Source organism: Glycine soja, chromosome 12 (genome assembly GCF_004193775.1).
Source record: "Glycine soja cultivar W05 chromosome 12, ASM419377v2, whole genome shotgun sequence".
NCBI lineage: Eukaryota > Viridiplantae > Streptophyta > Magnoliopsida > Fabales > Fabaceae > Glycine > Glycine soja.
In genome coordinates, this window is record NC_041013.1 from 2,926,931 (window position 1) to 2,943,836 (window position 16,906).

The 16,906-nt window shown below is 33.3% G+C and overlaps 3 protein-coding genes and 1 non-coding gene across 4 annotated transcripts; 2 read left to right on the forward strand and 2 right to left on the reverse strand.

Moving 5' to 3' along the window:
• The first annotated feature begins 1,454 nt into the window (after nucleotides 1–1,454).
• Nucleotides 1,455–4,091, forward strand: LOC114380420 (basic transcription factor 3-like). Its single transcript, XM_028339464.1, has 6 exons — nucleotides 1,455–1,562; nucleotides 2,499–2,566; nucleotides 2,869–3,017; nucleotides 3,123–3,179; nucleotides 3,554–3,592; nucleotides 3,675–4,091. Exons 2-6 carry the CDS (start codon nucleotides 2,499–2,501, stop codon nucleotides 3,845–3,847), a joined length of 486 nt encoding a protein of 161 aa, XP_028195265.1. The 5' UTR covers nucleotides 1,455–1,562; the 3' UTR covers nucleotides 3,848–4,091.
• Nucleotides 2,100–2,185, forward strand: LOC114380605. Its single transcript, XR_003659781.1, has one exon. It is a non-coding gene; the product is annotated as a small nucleolar RNA Z159/U59 (small nucleolar RNA).
• A 1,493-nt stretch (nucleotides 4,092–5,584) lies between the features above and the next one.
• On the reverse strand, nucleotides 5,585–9,397 carry LOC114379949 (receptor protein kinase CLAVATA1-like). Its single transcript, XM_028338795.1, has 2 exons — nucleotides 6,698–9,397; nucleotides 5,585–6,230 (listed from the first exon to the last, which is right to left on the reverse strand). The coding sequence occupies exons 1-2, from the start codon at nucleotides 9,297–9,299 to the stop codon at nucleotides 5,869–5,871; spliced, it is 2,964 nt and encodes a 987-aa protein (XP_028194596.1). The 5' UTR covers nucleotides 9,300–9,397; the 3' UTR covers nucleotides 5,585–5,868.
• A 3,135-nt stretch (nucleotides 9,398–12,532) lies between these two features.
• Nucleotides 12,533–13,561, reverse strand: LOC114379486 (receptor protein kinase CLAVATA1-like). Its single transcript, XM_028338159.1, has one exon. The coding sequence runs from the start codon at nucleotides 13,218–13,220 to the stop codon at nucleotides 12,894–12,896; it is 327 nt and encodes a 108-aa protein (XP_028193960.1). The 5' UTR covers nucleotides 13,221–13,561; the 3' UTR covers nucleotides 12,533–12,893.
• Nucleotides 13,562–16,906: the final 3,345 nt, after the last annotated feature.

Genomic DNA, 16,906 nt, shown 5'->3' on the forward strand with positions numbered 1-16,906 from the left:
GGGTAATGGAGTAGTTGTAAATAGGTGAAATTGCTTATAATTTGAGTCAGTAATTATTTGAGTGGGTTTTTATGGATACTCTTAACGTGTCATAGGCACCCTTAGGATAGTATTGGGGTTATCTTTCTGTTCTACACTTTTATTCAACAAAATAAATATTTATATTTTAGGTTTTTTACCCATAATTGATCTCAAGAGTTTATAACAATTCATATATATTGTTTAACAAATTAAATTAGATCTTTGGTGAATGTATAAGTTTGACTTGATAATTGAAGAGATAAAAAAGATAAAAGAGATTGTGAATTCAAATTTTCTCAGTAAAAAATAATAATAAACTAACAACTAACATTAATAAATTAAATTAAAAAAGGGACCAGACCCTTGATTTATTTCATAGTTTAAAATAAAAAAATACAATTATAAATAAAGTGTGAAACTTATGTATAACTTCACACATCATAATACATCTTTTATATAATAAAAAAATATAACATTTACTTAGACAATTTTGATTAAATTAGGTAACATTATTATAAGTGATAAAACTTTATTTTTAAATATTTAATATATTTAGATATTAAAAGCTCAAGTTCGAGATCATCAATTAAGTTGAAATATTCTCCTGATTTTACTTAAATAAACATTTTTAAGGAGTTTAGGCCTAACTTCTTTCACAAGTGAACTAAGTGGGGTATTTGAGTGTGATATAGGTCCTTTAGGTTTTTAGAAAGTTATATTTTTTAAAATATGTCATGTTGTAATATTATTAATGTGCAAATCTTTAAATATCACAATGCTAATAAAAAATTATACTTATATTTTAAACATGTGACACTGTAATATGACTTAACTTAATTATATTTCATTGTTATTTTATAATATACATAATAAAAAAATATTGACATCACATTTAAGATTCTTAACTAACATTTAGGTTACTATATTCAACTTGGACATGAAGTCCTATTCACACAAAAGATATTAACGAGTTTTTTCACGAATTTTACACTGTATCTATTTTTTTCTTTCTCTATAAACTTAAAAATATATATTTTCTATTTTGTTTCTATTGTTTTCTTAAGGCATTATATAAGTTCTTGAAGACATTTTAAATTTATTTATTTTAATGATTAAGCTCATTATTTTTTTTCTTTCAATATATTTTTATTACCTTATATTCTTATTTAAAGATGTTTTCAATCTTTTAATTTTATTGTATTTTTTATTTATATCTATTAGTTATAAATTTTAATTCGATAAACTATTATATTAGTATTTACAACTCATTCCGTATATCGCAGGGATATAAGGGCTTGCATCTCATTTCACACCCACAATCTCCTATTTGGAAATGGGCTTTTATTATTGGGTCAGAATAATGACTAGGGCCAGCCCAACAATATAGGGTTTTTACTATAAAAATGAAAAAAATAAAAAGGTTAGGGTTTTTGAAGGCTCGTTGATATAAAAGGGAGTCCTTATCTTCTCATATTGTTTAGGTTTTCTTAGTCAGACTTACCCCTTGCTACCAACACTGAGCTTAACCGAGCTTCGCAAAGGTACCATCTTTATTGCTCTACCATTCAATCACCAAATTTCATCTCCTTTTCGTTGTACCTTGTTTGGGTTTATGTTAATTATTGGTTACATCGGTTTCTCGACCATTTGGTTTAGACCTTCATGTAATGTTTTTGTGATGTGATGATTTCGAGTTCTATTTGATTTTTTCGTCTTCTGAATTGGGGTCCTTTCATTGGGATTAATATATTGTTTCTCTTTTTCTTTATAGATGGGTTTTTGGAGACGACCGATTTTTAGTTCTAATTGTTTTTTTTCATCAATTGATTTTAGGGCTTCTATTTTGTCGAATCATGGATTTTTTTCCCTGTTGCATAGTGCAGCTTGGTGGAAAGTGTTGGAATAAAATTATGATGGTTGCATTTGATGAATTTTTTTAGATATTATGTAAAATTATGATGGTTGCTTTTGATGAAAGTTTTTAGATATTATGTAATATTATGACATGGAGTTAGAGTTACCAATTCAATTTAGGGTTACTATGTCGCAAAAGGTATTTTCAGTTAACTGTTCACATTGCCTCCGAGGATGAACAAAAATAAAACTTTCGTTCTTCTTAGCTGTTTCCATGCGGAAAAATATTGGAGACCTGAACTGAGGAGGCTTTGGAAAAGATCCTTCTGTGTTCTATATATATGCTACTTTGCTGGTCTTTCTTCAGATTGCATGTTGTGATTTTCTATTCTGAATGCATCTAGGATTGTTTGTCTGTTGTAAGATGTCGTAGTTATCTTCTGCTTTGTCAGAATCATTTGTGCCATGTATGCTTCAATAATACTATGTAGCCTGTTTGTCTGTTGTCTTGCTTTTCCGTTGTACATTTCCTCTCTAGTTTTATTACCATTAATTTTTGGATCTTTGTAAGGTCCTAGTTGGTTAGGGTGAAATTTATGTTTTTCTTATTTGCCTTTACCCAGATGAATCGGGAAAAGTTAATGAAGATGGCCGGTTCGGTTAGAACTGGAGGAAAGGGTACTGTGAGAAGGTATATCTATGCATTTAATCAGGGATTTCAATGAAAAATCAGTTCTCTTAGTATTGCCAATATTAGATTTTAATTTGCTATGTTCTTCAAATTGCTTTGATAAATCTTGTTTCATTGGATGTATCAGTCTCATATGGACATATGAATATTTTAGCTTTTCTCCCCCTCCCCGCTCTTCCACTATGCACTCGGTTGTGGGTTTTCACTCAATTTGTTGGCTTTTTAGTTTTTTTGGAATTGAACACAAAATGCATCTGTTGTGTTGAATGCTCTCTTTATGTTTTGTCTTACGTTTGTTCTAGAAAGAAGAAGGCTGTCCACAAGACAACAACCACAGATGACAAAAGGCTTCAGAGCACCCTGAAGAGAATAGGGGTGAATGCCATCCCTGCTATTGAAGAGGTCAATATCTTTAAGGATGACGTAGTTATCCAGTTTCTAAATCCCAAAGGTAATATCAGGTCCATGATATTTAGAACATTTATATTTATATTTTTTAATATAATAGGCTATATATATTTCTTCAATTGTATTAAGTTGGAAATTTTCTTTCCAGTTCAAGCATCCATTGCTGCTAATACTTGGGTTGTCAGTGGTTCACCGCAAACAAAGAGTAAGCAACTATATCTTTCTTCTTCGTTGTCATATGCCTTGCTCTAATTTTTTCTCTCTCAGAGCATTGCTAATTTGTTTGTACATGTTGCAAAAGAATATATTTAAATAATAACTTTGGCTGTGTCAATCTTCAGGTTTTATTAGTTAGGCTTTAATGCATTAAGGACATGATAAATTGATAACCTTTGTTTAGTATGTCAAGTTGGAATATCTGGAGTTTTTCATATTTCGGACTATACCATGGCATTGCTTCCCCCAATTTCTAGAGTTTATGTCAACATTCGAAGAAAGCTTTTGAAAAATAAGCAATTAGTTAAATGATTTATGACTGAATTAGTATTGATAATTGACATAAATTTTTCTGTTTTACAGAGTTGCAGGATATACTCCCTAGCATTATCCACCAATTAGGTATGTATTTTGAATTTTATCAAAGTCATCTTTGGTGTTTCTTGTGCCCTCTCAACTAAAAATTTCGATTATTAAAATGCAGGACCAGATAACTTGGAAAACCTGAAGAAGCTAGCCGAGCAATTCCAGAAGCAGGCTCCTGAAGGGGCCGCTGGTTCAACCACAGCTCAAGAGGAGAATGATGACGACGTCCCAGAGCTTGTTCCAGGCCAGGATTTTGAGACAGCTGCTGAGGAGACCAAGGCTGCTTCTTAGATTGTGCCATCGCTAAATATCTCCTGTGTTTTAATTTTTTCTTCTTCTTGATTTTCCATTTTAAGTATTTCAGGTGTTTGGTTCTCCTGTCATATACTTTAAACAGTCCAAATACTCTATTAAATCTGCTTTCCTTCATCTAACTAGGTATTCAGTTTTTGACTGCACCTGTCATCCTCAACACCGTTTCAGTTTATCAGCATTATTCGTGGTTCGGTAGTTAATGTAAGGGGTATTCAATTCCTGTCCCGTCTCACTAATCTGGCTTGATTTGAAGTTAGTTTTGATGGATTTGAGTTCTAAACCAACGTGTTTTTGGTACGAGTTGGTTATGATTTGGGTCATCATAACCTAGTTTGAAGTTGCAATTTAGTCCCTGAAATGTACACGGTTTCAAGTTAGTTTCTGAATTTAAATAAATTAAAAACTTGTTTGTTATTATTAAAATGCTTTATCTGAATCGAAGTACGGATGTGAATGGGGAAGTTACTATCAATGATTTATTTTGATTGTTCTATGTAGACACTTCCATTAAAATTAACTTCACATAGAGATCAAAATGAGTGCTATATTATAGTTTATTAATTTTTATTTTTTTTAACATTTTGATAATTTTGAGAACTAAATTGATAGTAAGTAATAAATTCAATACCAAATTGATCATTTACTTATTCTTTTTTCGTAAGTTTTCGTCAACTAAATTCCACTAAAAATTACCGAACATATTCGTTTCTGCATGTAATTAAAGATTATTTGGTATCGAGAAAATCTTGAAGTAGAATTTAGAGCAAACACTCAACACTATTTTCTAATTTATAAAAAAATTATTAAAATTTTTCTCCAAATTAGAAATATGAAATATTTTAATTTTTTATATTTTAAGTAAAGAATAATTCTTAAAAAAAATGAATGTGTACTAATTTTAATTCCAAAAATTATTAATTGAAATGGAGGGAGAATAAAAATGTCTCACATTTGTAATCTTAAGATTTTATTTTTTAAAAAAAATCGTTAAAAACTAAAATAGAATGATTTTCTTAAAAAATTAAATAATATTTTTACTCTAAATTTTGTTTTAATTACAAGTGATTCGGAGTTTGGACACCAAACATTTAAAATCATAACTTGTTTTTAGATATCAAAACTATTGGCATTTAAAAAAATCCATCTCCAAATGAGGAAAACTAATTATTTAATTTAAGTAACTTTGCATCTCCTTTTTTCTTAAAAGGTAAGGCGCCGAATAATATGGTTATATCAACAATGACCAAATATTGTCACACAAGATTTGTAGTACTTTACGCTTCATATATATTCGAATTTAGTCTCTTTTATGTCTTTAAGACAAAGTAGTTCATACTTATGCTAAAAATGTATAGTTATATACTAGATATTAAAAAAAAAACCTTGTATTTTAAATAATTTCAAATAAAATTGATACCTTCATCAAAAACTTCGTGTGTCTCTTTCCTTAAATCTTCATTATTCAAAAAGTATATTAGATGCAGCTAATTTGAGTTGAGTTAATTTAAATATTTCATTTAAAAGGTAAAGTTCTTAATTTCAACATTTATTTTTCACTCACAAAAACATGAATTTAGAATAATTTTATTTAAGATTGTACTCTCCGATTATGTGACGGTAAATAGTAGATAAATCCTAGACAGGAACAAGGATAAATCAACTTTTTTGGCAAAACGACATTACAGACACAATTATAAATTATGGACTCTGGGGGAGAAGAAACAGTAGCAGTCACAAATATTTTATAAACAACAAGTCTTTTCTACAAAAATTCTTGATACATGCACAATGGGGAAAATCCTTCGAATTACTTGACAGTTGACACCAATATTACAAAATTAATTAAAACCTATCTTACATTTGATACATAGTTCACATTTGATTCGTTGTTTCACTTCCGACAAACAACAGATGAAAGTTATTCCTACAGTTTTCGTCTGTGTTAATTTATTTTGAAAAGAAGTGAATCTGGATCGATGAGCAAATAACTTAATTAACTAGAGATTAATTAGGTTGTGAGTGTGAGTAGCAGAGTGAGGAGGCTCTGAGAGCATATGAACGACTTCCCTCATGGTAGGCCTAGCGGGCCCCATTTCTTTAACACACATCATAGCTATGTTGAACATGTAAATGACACTTGTCAATGGATACCCACTCAACCTTGGGTCCACCACTGCCAACACCAACGCTGCATCCGACGGCTGAGCAAGCTCCAATCTCGTTTTGTTGACCCATCCAACGATGTCCACCCCGTCTCCAAACTCTCCCACTGGCTTCCTCCCTATTATCAGCTCCAGCAGCACAACGCCAAAGCTGTACACATCACTTTTCTCGTCCACTTTCAAAGTGTATGCATACTCTGCGCAACCACCAGAAACAAATTAAATCACTAAACTTTTCAACTTCCAACCCATCTAAAGTAAACGGGAATTAACAGTAAAATAGTAACTTTTCTAACCCAAGATATTCTTATATTAGTATTCAAGGACTAATATCTTCAGCAAGAATTTTTAACAGAGTTTGTGATCGTAATTGGAATCATATGGTCATATTGATATATTATCAAATATTTTTAAGAGTGACTTTTCCAATTAATGTTTTTTCAGACACATGAGTTTAAATATTGAACTTATATGTCTTATTTATCAAGTCATACTGACTATATTAGGTGATGTTTATAATATGAAGTTGGTATTATTAGATATGAAATATTTGATTATATGTTGAAAGGATAAAATTATATGTATAAGTATGCATGTTGTACGTTATCTGCATGGTATATGAATATTATGAAGAAGGAAAAGAGAAAATAATAATGAATGGAACCTGGAGCAATGTAGCCGTAGGAGCCAGCAATGGAGGACATGGACTGAGAGGCGCCAGGGTCGTACAAGAACTTGGCAAGGCCAAAATCAGCAACATGGGCCTCCAAGTCCCCATCCAGCAATATATTATTAGACTTGACATCCCTGTGAATGATAAGAGGGGAACAATCATGGTGCAAATAGCACAGTCCCTTAGCAGCTTCCACCGCAATCTTGTACCTCATTTCCCACTTCAAGTGCCCTCCTTTGGCACCATGCAGCCATTCCCCTAAGCTCCCATTTGGCATGTACTCATACAGCAGCAAGTTCGTCTCCTTGTTCGACACGTAACCTAAAAGCCTCATTATGTTCCTGTGCCTTATCTTCCCCAGCGTTTCTATCTCCGCTTTGAATCCGTAATCGTTCCTTCCACTCCCCGCCCCAACCAACCGCTTTATCGCCACGTCTGTTCCGTTTGGCATGGACCCGCGGTACACGATCCCTGCCCCTCCTTTTCCTATTATGTTCTCCTCCTTCAGACACTCCACCACGTCCTCGGCTTTGAAGTTCAGCCGCTGGAACGCCGTCAGCTTCCACGTCTTCGCAAGGTTCATCTTCCTCCTCCTCATCATGTACACCGTCACCGCCACCAGCAGCGCGGCTGTGCCCAGTGCAATCACGATGACTATCACCCTCGTGGATTTCAAACTCCAAGGGCCGCGCCTCTTCTTCAAGGCGTCGTCAGGGTACAACGAGGAATTCGGGCAAGAGTGGGAGGTACAGAGGTTGGGGTTCCCTGCAAAGGATTTCTCGCTGAAGACCGCGAACTGACCCCCGGTTGGGACCTTGCCGATGAAATTGTTGTTGGATAGATCCAATGTGGTGAGACTCAACATGAAGCGAATCTCCTCAGGGACTGGCCCTGAAATTTGGTTTATCGACACATTGAAAATGCTCAAGTCCGTGAGGTTTTTGATTCCCTTCGGAATCTTCCCTTCAAGCATGTTCCGGCTGAGGTCCACGGCGGTGAGTGAAACGCAGCGAGTCAACGTCGTTGGGATTGGTCCGGTTAGATTGTTGCCGCTTATGTTGACCACAGTCAGCATCGGTAGGTCAAAAACCTCTCCCGGTATTTCTCCAACGAACTCGTTTGCGTCAAGTGAGAGAGTCTGCAGTGCCCTCAAGTTCTTCAACGCTGGGGGAATTTTCCCACTGAATAAGTTGTTGGAAAGAGTGAGAATCCCCAGGGATTCGCCGGAAATCTCAGGAGGCAGTTCGCCGTTAAAACGGTTATTGGCCAGCTCGATTATCGTGACAGAAGGTAGTTTGAAAATCCCTGACGGAACCACGCCGTTAAGGTAGTTATTGGAGGCTCGGATCTTGGTGAGAGACTTGCAGTTACCAATCTCGTTAGGGATTGGACCGCGGAAGAAGTTATCTGTGATCATGATCGTTTGTAACCTCCCACTCTTACACAAATCTCGAGGGATCAACCCGGTGAAGTGATTCTTGATGACGTCGAAGAACTTTAACTTGCCGTTTTGCCCAAGGTTCGGAGGTAGCACGAAGGAGAAGTTGTTATCCCAGAGCTGCAGCGTTTCCAGATTCGGAAGCTCGCCGACGAAGGACGGAACTGAGCCGCGAAGATTGTTTTGGAAGAAGTTCATGAGAGTGAGGTTTCTAAGCTGTGAGAAGCTCATCGGTATCTCACCGGTGAGGTCGTTGATGGAGAGATCAAGTGACATGAGGCTCACCATAGCGGAGAGCTCCGACGGAATGGTTCCGGTGAGGTTGTTAATTTGCAGGAACAACGTGTCAAGGTTTGTCAGATTTGCAAGGCTCGGTGGAATCTCGCCGCTGAGGTTGCAGCTAGAGAGGTCAAGGTATCTCAGAGATTTCATGCTGCCAAACTCCGGTGGAATTCCACCTTCGTAAGCGTTGTTGTATCCGAGTTTTAGGTACCTCAGCGTCTTCAACTTCGACAAACTCTTGGGAATCTTCCCCGATAAGCTATTGGTGCTTAAGCTTAAAAACTCCAAGCTCTTAAACTCCGAGTAACTCTCCGGTATGCTGCCGGAGAAATAGTTTCCGTCGAGCTTCAGGTATTTTAATTTCTCCAGTTTCACCAACTCTACGGGAAGCGGTCCGGTGAAGTTGTTGTCGTAGACGTCGAGGACCTCCAGTTTCGTCATCGGAAGGATAATTTGGCCGGGGAAATGGCCGGAGAAGACGTTGTGAGAGATGTTGAGGTGCTTGAGGGAAGTGAGGGCGGCGAGCTCCTTGGGAAGTACGCCGGTGAGGTTGTTCTGCGAGACGGTGAGGTTCTCGAGTTTGTCCAATTGTCCGATCTCCGGCGGAAGGTGACCGAAGAGAGGAACAAACGAGACGTTGATAGCAACGACTCGAAGTTCTCGGTCGCATTTTACGCCTGAAAAGAAACAGTGTGCAGAAAGCGAGGGGAAAAACTTCCAGTCATGGAGAGCGTCGTCTTTGGCTTTATCTCCTTTCATGGAGTCCTTCAGCTTCAGAAGCGATTCCATGTCAGTGAACGAAGAGCACGTTGCCACGCGCAGCCATATGAAGAAAATAAACAATAATAGCGTGTAGCACACACAGCTTCTCATGTCTCTCTGATTTTGCTTTGCAGTAGTACTACTCCCTCTCTCTTATATACTTATGCCAAATGCATACATTTGCCTGCGTCCTTATTTTTACACCACACACCACATGCTGCCTCTATTTATATACACCGTTATGTTTGTATATTATTAAATTAAATAGCTTATATGCATGTACAACACTGTACCATATGGTGGCACGCAATACTAATTAATTCTGTTTGTATGAAATGGGAAAAGTTGTTCAAAGTGGATGCTTAGGAAAAAAAAAAACAATATTCATCAGTAGCTAGCCACACAAGATCCACTATAAGTCTGTGAAACATGAAGTATAATTATGTTTCAAGAAAATTGTATACAATATAACTTTCTAATGCGGATTAATTATATTGATTCTATAGTGGTGGGAGAGGTCCTACAAGCAATTAGTTTAGAGGAGAAATTTTTATGCAAGCCTTGTCTGTCACAAATCTTTTATTCAGTGCGTGTGTACAAAGTTAATTATTCTTGATATATATATTTTTAAATATGACTGAAATATTCTTACATTTTTAATAAATAAATATGTATCGTAGAAATTTGGGTCATGCACTTTACTAAATTGTTTGATGATGATGGAAACTTAATTATAATACGATTGGTTAACATTTGGCCGGTGGCGTATAATTAATGAAATATCCTTGCTATTCGCCACTGGCTGTTAAGTCTACTCAACGTGGAGTTAGCTTTTGTGAAGACAAAGATGCAATCTCTTCGTGACCATTCTATGGAGGTTTAAACTTTCCATGAGCCTAACTTTGGAACCAAACAAAAGTGGTTTTTTGTGATTCACCAAATTAAAAAAGGGAATAAAAGAAACTTTTTTTTACGTGAAAGTCTTCTTAGCTACTATGCTTTGGTATGTCACTGGGATAATTATTATCCATGGAAAAGCCAAAACATCAATTCTCTGTTTTAAGTTGTTCTGTCAACGATCAAGCACTAGATATTGAAGAATCGTATTCCATGAGTGACAGTTAAAGGGTACGCATCAACAAAAATTTAAAGCAAATTATTCATCGCAAGTGGTTATGTTCGATCCCTACATTACTAAGTTAAATGTAAATTACTATTTGCTTATAAAAAAAAAATGTAAATTGCTATTGTCGTATTTTGAGAGGAGAATAAAGACAAACGAGACGATATACGAACGATGTATTGTATGGATATATACATAGAAGTTATCATGGGTGCATGCATGTAAAATATATTCTCCTTTTTGCATGTTAAAAAAGTAACATGTTCATCTCACAATATATATATATATATATATATATATTTTGTCAGTTTAAGTCAAATGAGTTCTGTAAATTATCTTTATTTTCAATTTTAACTATAAAATTAATGCTCTTAATTTTATTATTAAAAATGAAATATAATGATTTGCGCCACTGATACTACAATATAAAGGAGAGTGTATATATTTAAGAATTTCTATACACTTGTGCTAAAAGAAAGTAGAGACAAGATTTTTCTTTTTTCCTTTTTTAAATTTAAGGCTTAAAAAGGTGTTGCATCTTACAAGGTCAAGATATTCTCACACAATGATGCTTCAAGAATGGGTTCATGCCCGTGCGTTCAACAATTCTTTCATATATAGTTCTGGCCTCTGGGAATTGGGAGCCACTGATAAATGGATGAGTGGTACATGCTTCTCAAAAGTGTTTCATATTGTCCTTTTGTCAACCCCAGTGATGATTGTGACAGTGAGTTAGTGTCCGTGAAGTGCCCATAAAAATCTTCTATGATTGGCCCTTTTCTTAACTTCGTCTTTTTTCATGGCAGACAGTTTTTAATTTTATTCTCTAAGTCTAAATAAATTCTATATTTCATTATTATTTGACAAGATGATACATATATATATAGGGGACTACAATTATAATCTAATTAAGCTAATAAGGAGTGATTGAATCCAACACATTTATCTTGTGAAGATACAATTTTTTTTTTCATAATAAAAAATTTAGGTGAGTTGAATTGACCTAAGGACTCATAAGGCTAAAGATTATTTATATAGATATTTATAAATTATTGATCAATAAAATTCTCACCTTAACAACAAAAATCAAATTCATATTCTTATAGGATATGAGTTGGTTTTTCACTAACTAGATCAACTTTTTTTTACTAGTGAAAATAAAATTTATATATATCTTTTCTTTTAGATATATCTTACATGAAAATTAATTTTATTGGAGTTGAATGAAATTATCATTAATATTAGGTAATAATCTCAAGTAAAATATTTCTTTTGAATATTTAATTCATGTTTAGACTATTTTAAAAAAGGGTATTTAGTTTAGTGATACATTAAATTAAAAGTGGTCAATCAGATTTTTTTTTTATGCAAATTAGTTATGGGTCAAATTATTAGATACTCTCATCAATGTCATAATAATAAAAAAAAGATTATTTTATTTTATATAAATAATTGTATTTTTTTTATTTACATAGATTTTTCAAAAACCATTGAAATATACTCAACCTATAAACAACTTGCATATTGTTTTAAATAAATTCAAATAATTTTTTACAAATATTTTTAATCATTTTTACCCATTCACATATTTTTCCTTTTAGTTCGATGTTGACATGGTGGAAACACCTATGAAGTGTGGATCGTGATTTATCCCGGCAGTTGACTACTATAGACCACTAATGGCGTATCCCGAACGCTCTGTGATTAGACTAATTAACATGCATGGTTCTTATTGTCAAAATTTAAAACCATGTTGCAACTTACTTGCATTACACATCTTACCTTGTAGGAGATGTATGAACTGTTAAAGTAAAAAAAAGTAATGATAAATAAACATTTCATTATTTTAAATAATTCATCTATTTCTCATTTTTATTTATCATATTGATATTTTTTATTGTCTTCTATGTGTTGTATAGGAGTTTTAGATGTTTTTATATCATTACTAAAAAAATGTACTAATGATTGTTAGTTCAAGTAGCAAGTATTTTGTTTCTTTTAAAGTGAAATTTTAGATTTTAGGTCTTGTGAAAAAATGAACACATAAGGATTTGTTCTCTTAACTAGACCATTTAACATTTTGGTTAAAAAAAAGTTAGATAAATTAGATTTCAGGAATTCATTGTTGGAATCAAGATAAACCTCGAAACTTATTAAACATTTACAAATACTTAAAGACTCATTTAACTTTCACACACACATAATACTACTAGCAAGTATATTTTGTATAGCCCAGGTATTTTTATAATGCTAAAATAGCATATGTATTAAAGATTCAAATAAAATAAGTAAAAAAAATAAATTAAAAATATTGTAGTGGCATTTCCTCCTTTTATTTTTATCGGTCTTTTAAAGTTTCAAGAAATGTGATAAGTTTTTCTTATTATTGTTTAGAGTAGGTGGAATCTCGCCGATGAGGTCAAGGTATGTCAGATTTTATGCTGCCAAACTCCGGTGGAATTTCACCTTCGTAAGCGTTGTTGTATCCGAGCTTGAGATACCTCAGCGTCTTCAACTTAGACAAACTCTTCGGAATCTTCCCCGATAAGTTATTGGTGCTTAAGCTTAAAAACTCCAAGCTCTTAAACTCCGAGTAAATCTCCGGTATGCTGCCGGAAGTTGTTGTCGTAGACGTCGAGGACCTCCAGTTTCGTCATCGGAAGAATAATTTGGCCGGAGAAGACGTTGTGAGAGATGTCGAGGAGCTTGAGGGAAGTGAGGTTCTCGAGTTTGTCCAATTGTCCGATCTCCGGCGGAAGGTAGCCGAAGAGAGGAACAAACGAGACATTGATAGCAACGACTCGAAGTTCGTGGTCGCATTTTACGCCTGAAAAGAAACAGTGTGCAGAAAGCGACGTGGAAAACTTCCAGTCATGGAGTCCTTCAGCTTCAGCAGCTAGCGCATCCATGTCAGTGAACGAAGAGCACGTTGCCACGCGCAGCCATATGAAGAAAACAAATTAACAACTTCTTATCATGTCTCTCTAGTCTCTGATCTTGCTTCGCAGTACTCGCTATTATACCTTTGCTGCGTCCTTGTATGTTGACACCACACACCTCATGCACTCTCTATTTATATATACACCGTTATATTATAGTAGCAAATTAAATTGAATATCATATATGCATGTACATCACTTGCACCATGGTAGCATGCAATACTAGCTACACGAACTTGGAGTTAGGCTTTTGTGAAAACAAAGATGCAATCTCTTCGTGACCAGTTAAGTAGGTTTAAGCTTTCCATGAGCCTAACCTTGGAATGAAACAAAAGTGGTTTTAAGTGATTCACCAAATTTTAAAAGGAGAATAAAAGAAAGTTTCTTTACTTGGAAGTCTTCCTAGTTACTATGCTTTAGTATATCATTGGGATAATTATTGCCCATGGAAAAGCCAAAGCATCAATTCTCTGTTTTAATTTGTTCTGTCAATTAGGATCAAGCACTAGTTATTGCAGAATCGGATTCTATGTGTGACAATAAAAGGGTATTATGCATTAATAAAAATTAAAGCAAATTATTCATCGAAGCTAGTGGTTCTGTCCCAATCATTTCTGAGTTAAATGCAAATTACCATTTTGTTCTTGTGAGAAGAGAATCATCGCAAGCCAGTGGTTCTGTCCCAAACATTTCTAAGTTAAATGTAAATTACCATTTTGTTCTTGTGAGAAGGGAATCATCGCAAGCTAGTGGTTCGGTCCCAAACATTTCTAAAGTTAAATGTAAATTACCATTTTGTTCTTGTGAGAAGAGAATCATCGCAAGCTAGAGGTTCTGTCCCAAACATTTCTAAGTTAAATGTAAATTACCATTTTGTTCTTGTGAGAAGAGAATGAAACAGACAATGACCTGACGATATATAGATACATAGTAGTTACCAACTTACCCAGTGGGTGCCTGTAACAGATTCTTCTTTTTTCATTTTTAAAAAGGTAACATACTAATATAATCTTCTACATATAATTAGATTAAGTCACGAGTTATGTGAATTATCAGTATTTAATTAAATTTTAACAATAAAATTAATGTTCTTAATTTTATTATTAATATACTGTGACTAATTTGGGCAACTGATACAATGCAACTATACAATATAAAGGAGAGTGTATTTAACAGTTTCTCAACCCGTAGGAATAATTGCTAAAAGAAAGTATATAAAGACAAGATTTTTTTTTTTTAATTTAAGGCTTAAAAAATTGTTACAAGGTCAAGATATTCTCACACACAATGATGCTTCAAGAATGGTTTCATGCAATCATGCCCGAGCGTTCAACAATTCTTTCATAGTTTGGGAATTAGGAGCCACTGATAAATCATAAATGGATGAGTGGTACATGCTTCTCAAAAGTGTTCAATTCTGTCGTTTGTCTTTGTCAACCCCTCTAATGATAGTGACAGAGAGTTAGTGTCCATCCATAAAAATCTTCTGTAATTGGCCAATTTGGCAATTTCTTTACTTCGTCTTTTACATGGCAGACAGATTTTATTCTCTAAGCCTAACTTCATTCTGATTAAGCTAATAAGAAGTTGAATCCAACACATCGAGAGAGAGAGAGAGATTATATAGTTATCTAGTGCAGATACAATCTATATATATAAGTTTAGACCTGTCAAGATTAGTCTATTTTAAATAAATAATTATATTTTTATTTTATTTTTAATAGTTTTTTAAAAACATTGATCGTGCATGCAGCCTATAAATAACTCACGTATTGTTTTAATTACTTGAAAATTGTTGACTGTATATTTATGTAGTTTTCCTCATATATAAATATATAAACAAATATTCTATAAAAACGAGATAGATCCACTTAATAATAAGTAATTATACATGAGAAGGATCAAAATAAGACGGATGAAGAAATAATACGTACAGTTCATGAATAATTAAGATTAATTTTACTTAAAATTAACGTTGACTATTGATATTTTTTTTTTGAGTTTACCTTGGGCTATTAATATAAAATTAAATAGTAACGCTGTTGTTAACTCTTATGTTTTTATACTCTCAAATTACACACTTTATACACAAACTCCATATGCTTGTGTGGATGTTTTAATTAAATGAAAAAATCATCCGTATGCAATGTGTAAAACTCACACACAAGTTATTTAACATATTTGGATAACCAACATTGTTAAAGACATAAAAATAACAACTTTATTAGACACTTATTTAATAAAACTAATTTACGAACTTAATTATGAAATTTAATAAAAGAAAATAAAAAGATCATAAATTGTTTTTATAAATTCAAGTAAATTCGTACGAACGTTTCTAATCAATTAGACCCCATGCACTGTTTTGTTTTTTTAGTTATCCCACTATCTTGACATGGTGGAAACATCTCGTAAGTGTGAATCATGGTCATCCAGGCAATTGACCACTATTAGACCACTAATGGCTAACAAGAAAACTCTGACTAGAGACTAATTAACATGCATGATTCATATTGTCAAAATTTAAAACCATGTTGCAACTTGCTTGCATTACACCTTTCTTTGGAGGTGATGTATGAACTGTTTCATCATATACGATTATTAAAGGTCAAAAGAATGTACTAATGACGGTTAGTTCGAGTAGTAAAGATTTGATCATTTTTAAACTTAATATTATGATCACTTGAATTATTAATCAGAGTTGCCATGACGAGAGAAGTAAGTTAAATAAATGGTCTCAATAATTTAAGAGGGATGAATTAAATTTAAAAAAAATTTCCTGACATAATATGCAGAAAAAGAAGTAATGAACAATTTACTTGATGTTTCTTTAAATATGTAAAATAAAAAAAATTAAACTGCAATAAAGTAAAAGAGTTTAGAGAAGAGAGAATTACAAATTCAATTTTATACTAGTTCGACTACGCCGTGCTTATAACTTCTGAACCACGATTACCCTTCAAGAGACCCACTGTCTCTTGATTACAACAACAAATTATTTTTTGAAGTACATAACATTACTTGAAAAACTTATAAGAATCTTTAATAATTTTATAAGTGTTTGACCAAAAGTTTTCTTGTGAGAGAATAGAAAAATGAATGTCCTAAAAAATTTCTAAAGAATTTCGAACACAAGTCTCGTATTTATAGGTCACTGTATTTGTAATAATCAATTACACAATTAATTTTTGAAATTCAAATTTTCTGAAATACATTACCAAAGAAAAATACATATCTTTCAAAGATGTAAAATTACTTAAAAACTTCATAAGAGATCTAAAAAACTTAGTCTTTTAAGGCCAAATATTTGCAATATTTTTAAAAAAATTCTTTTAATATATAAAAGACTATTGGGAATCATTTCTCTTGATCAAACTTCATAAGAGATTTAAAAAACTTAAGTCTTTTAAGGCCAAATATTTATAATATTTTTAAAAAATTCTTTTAACATATAAAAGACTATTGGAAATCATTTCTCTTGATCTTGACTTGAATTAACGTTGAATAATTTTAACCTTTTGACATCAAAATCTTCATATGCAACCCTGAACCAATGTTTGGACAAAAGCTAGCTTTTTTCCCTCAGGCTTGTCGAACATGGCCTAGCAACATACCAAACACAACATTCACTACTCCGCACATAACCAAACCATAGA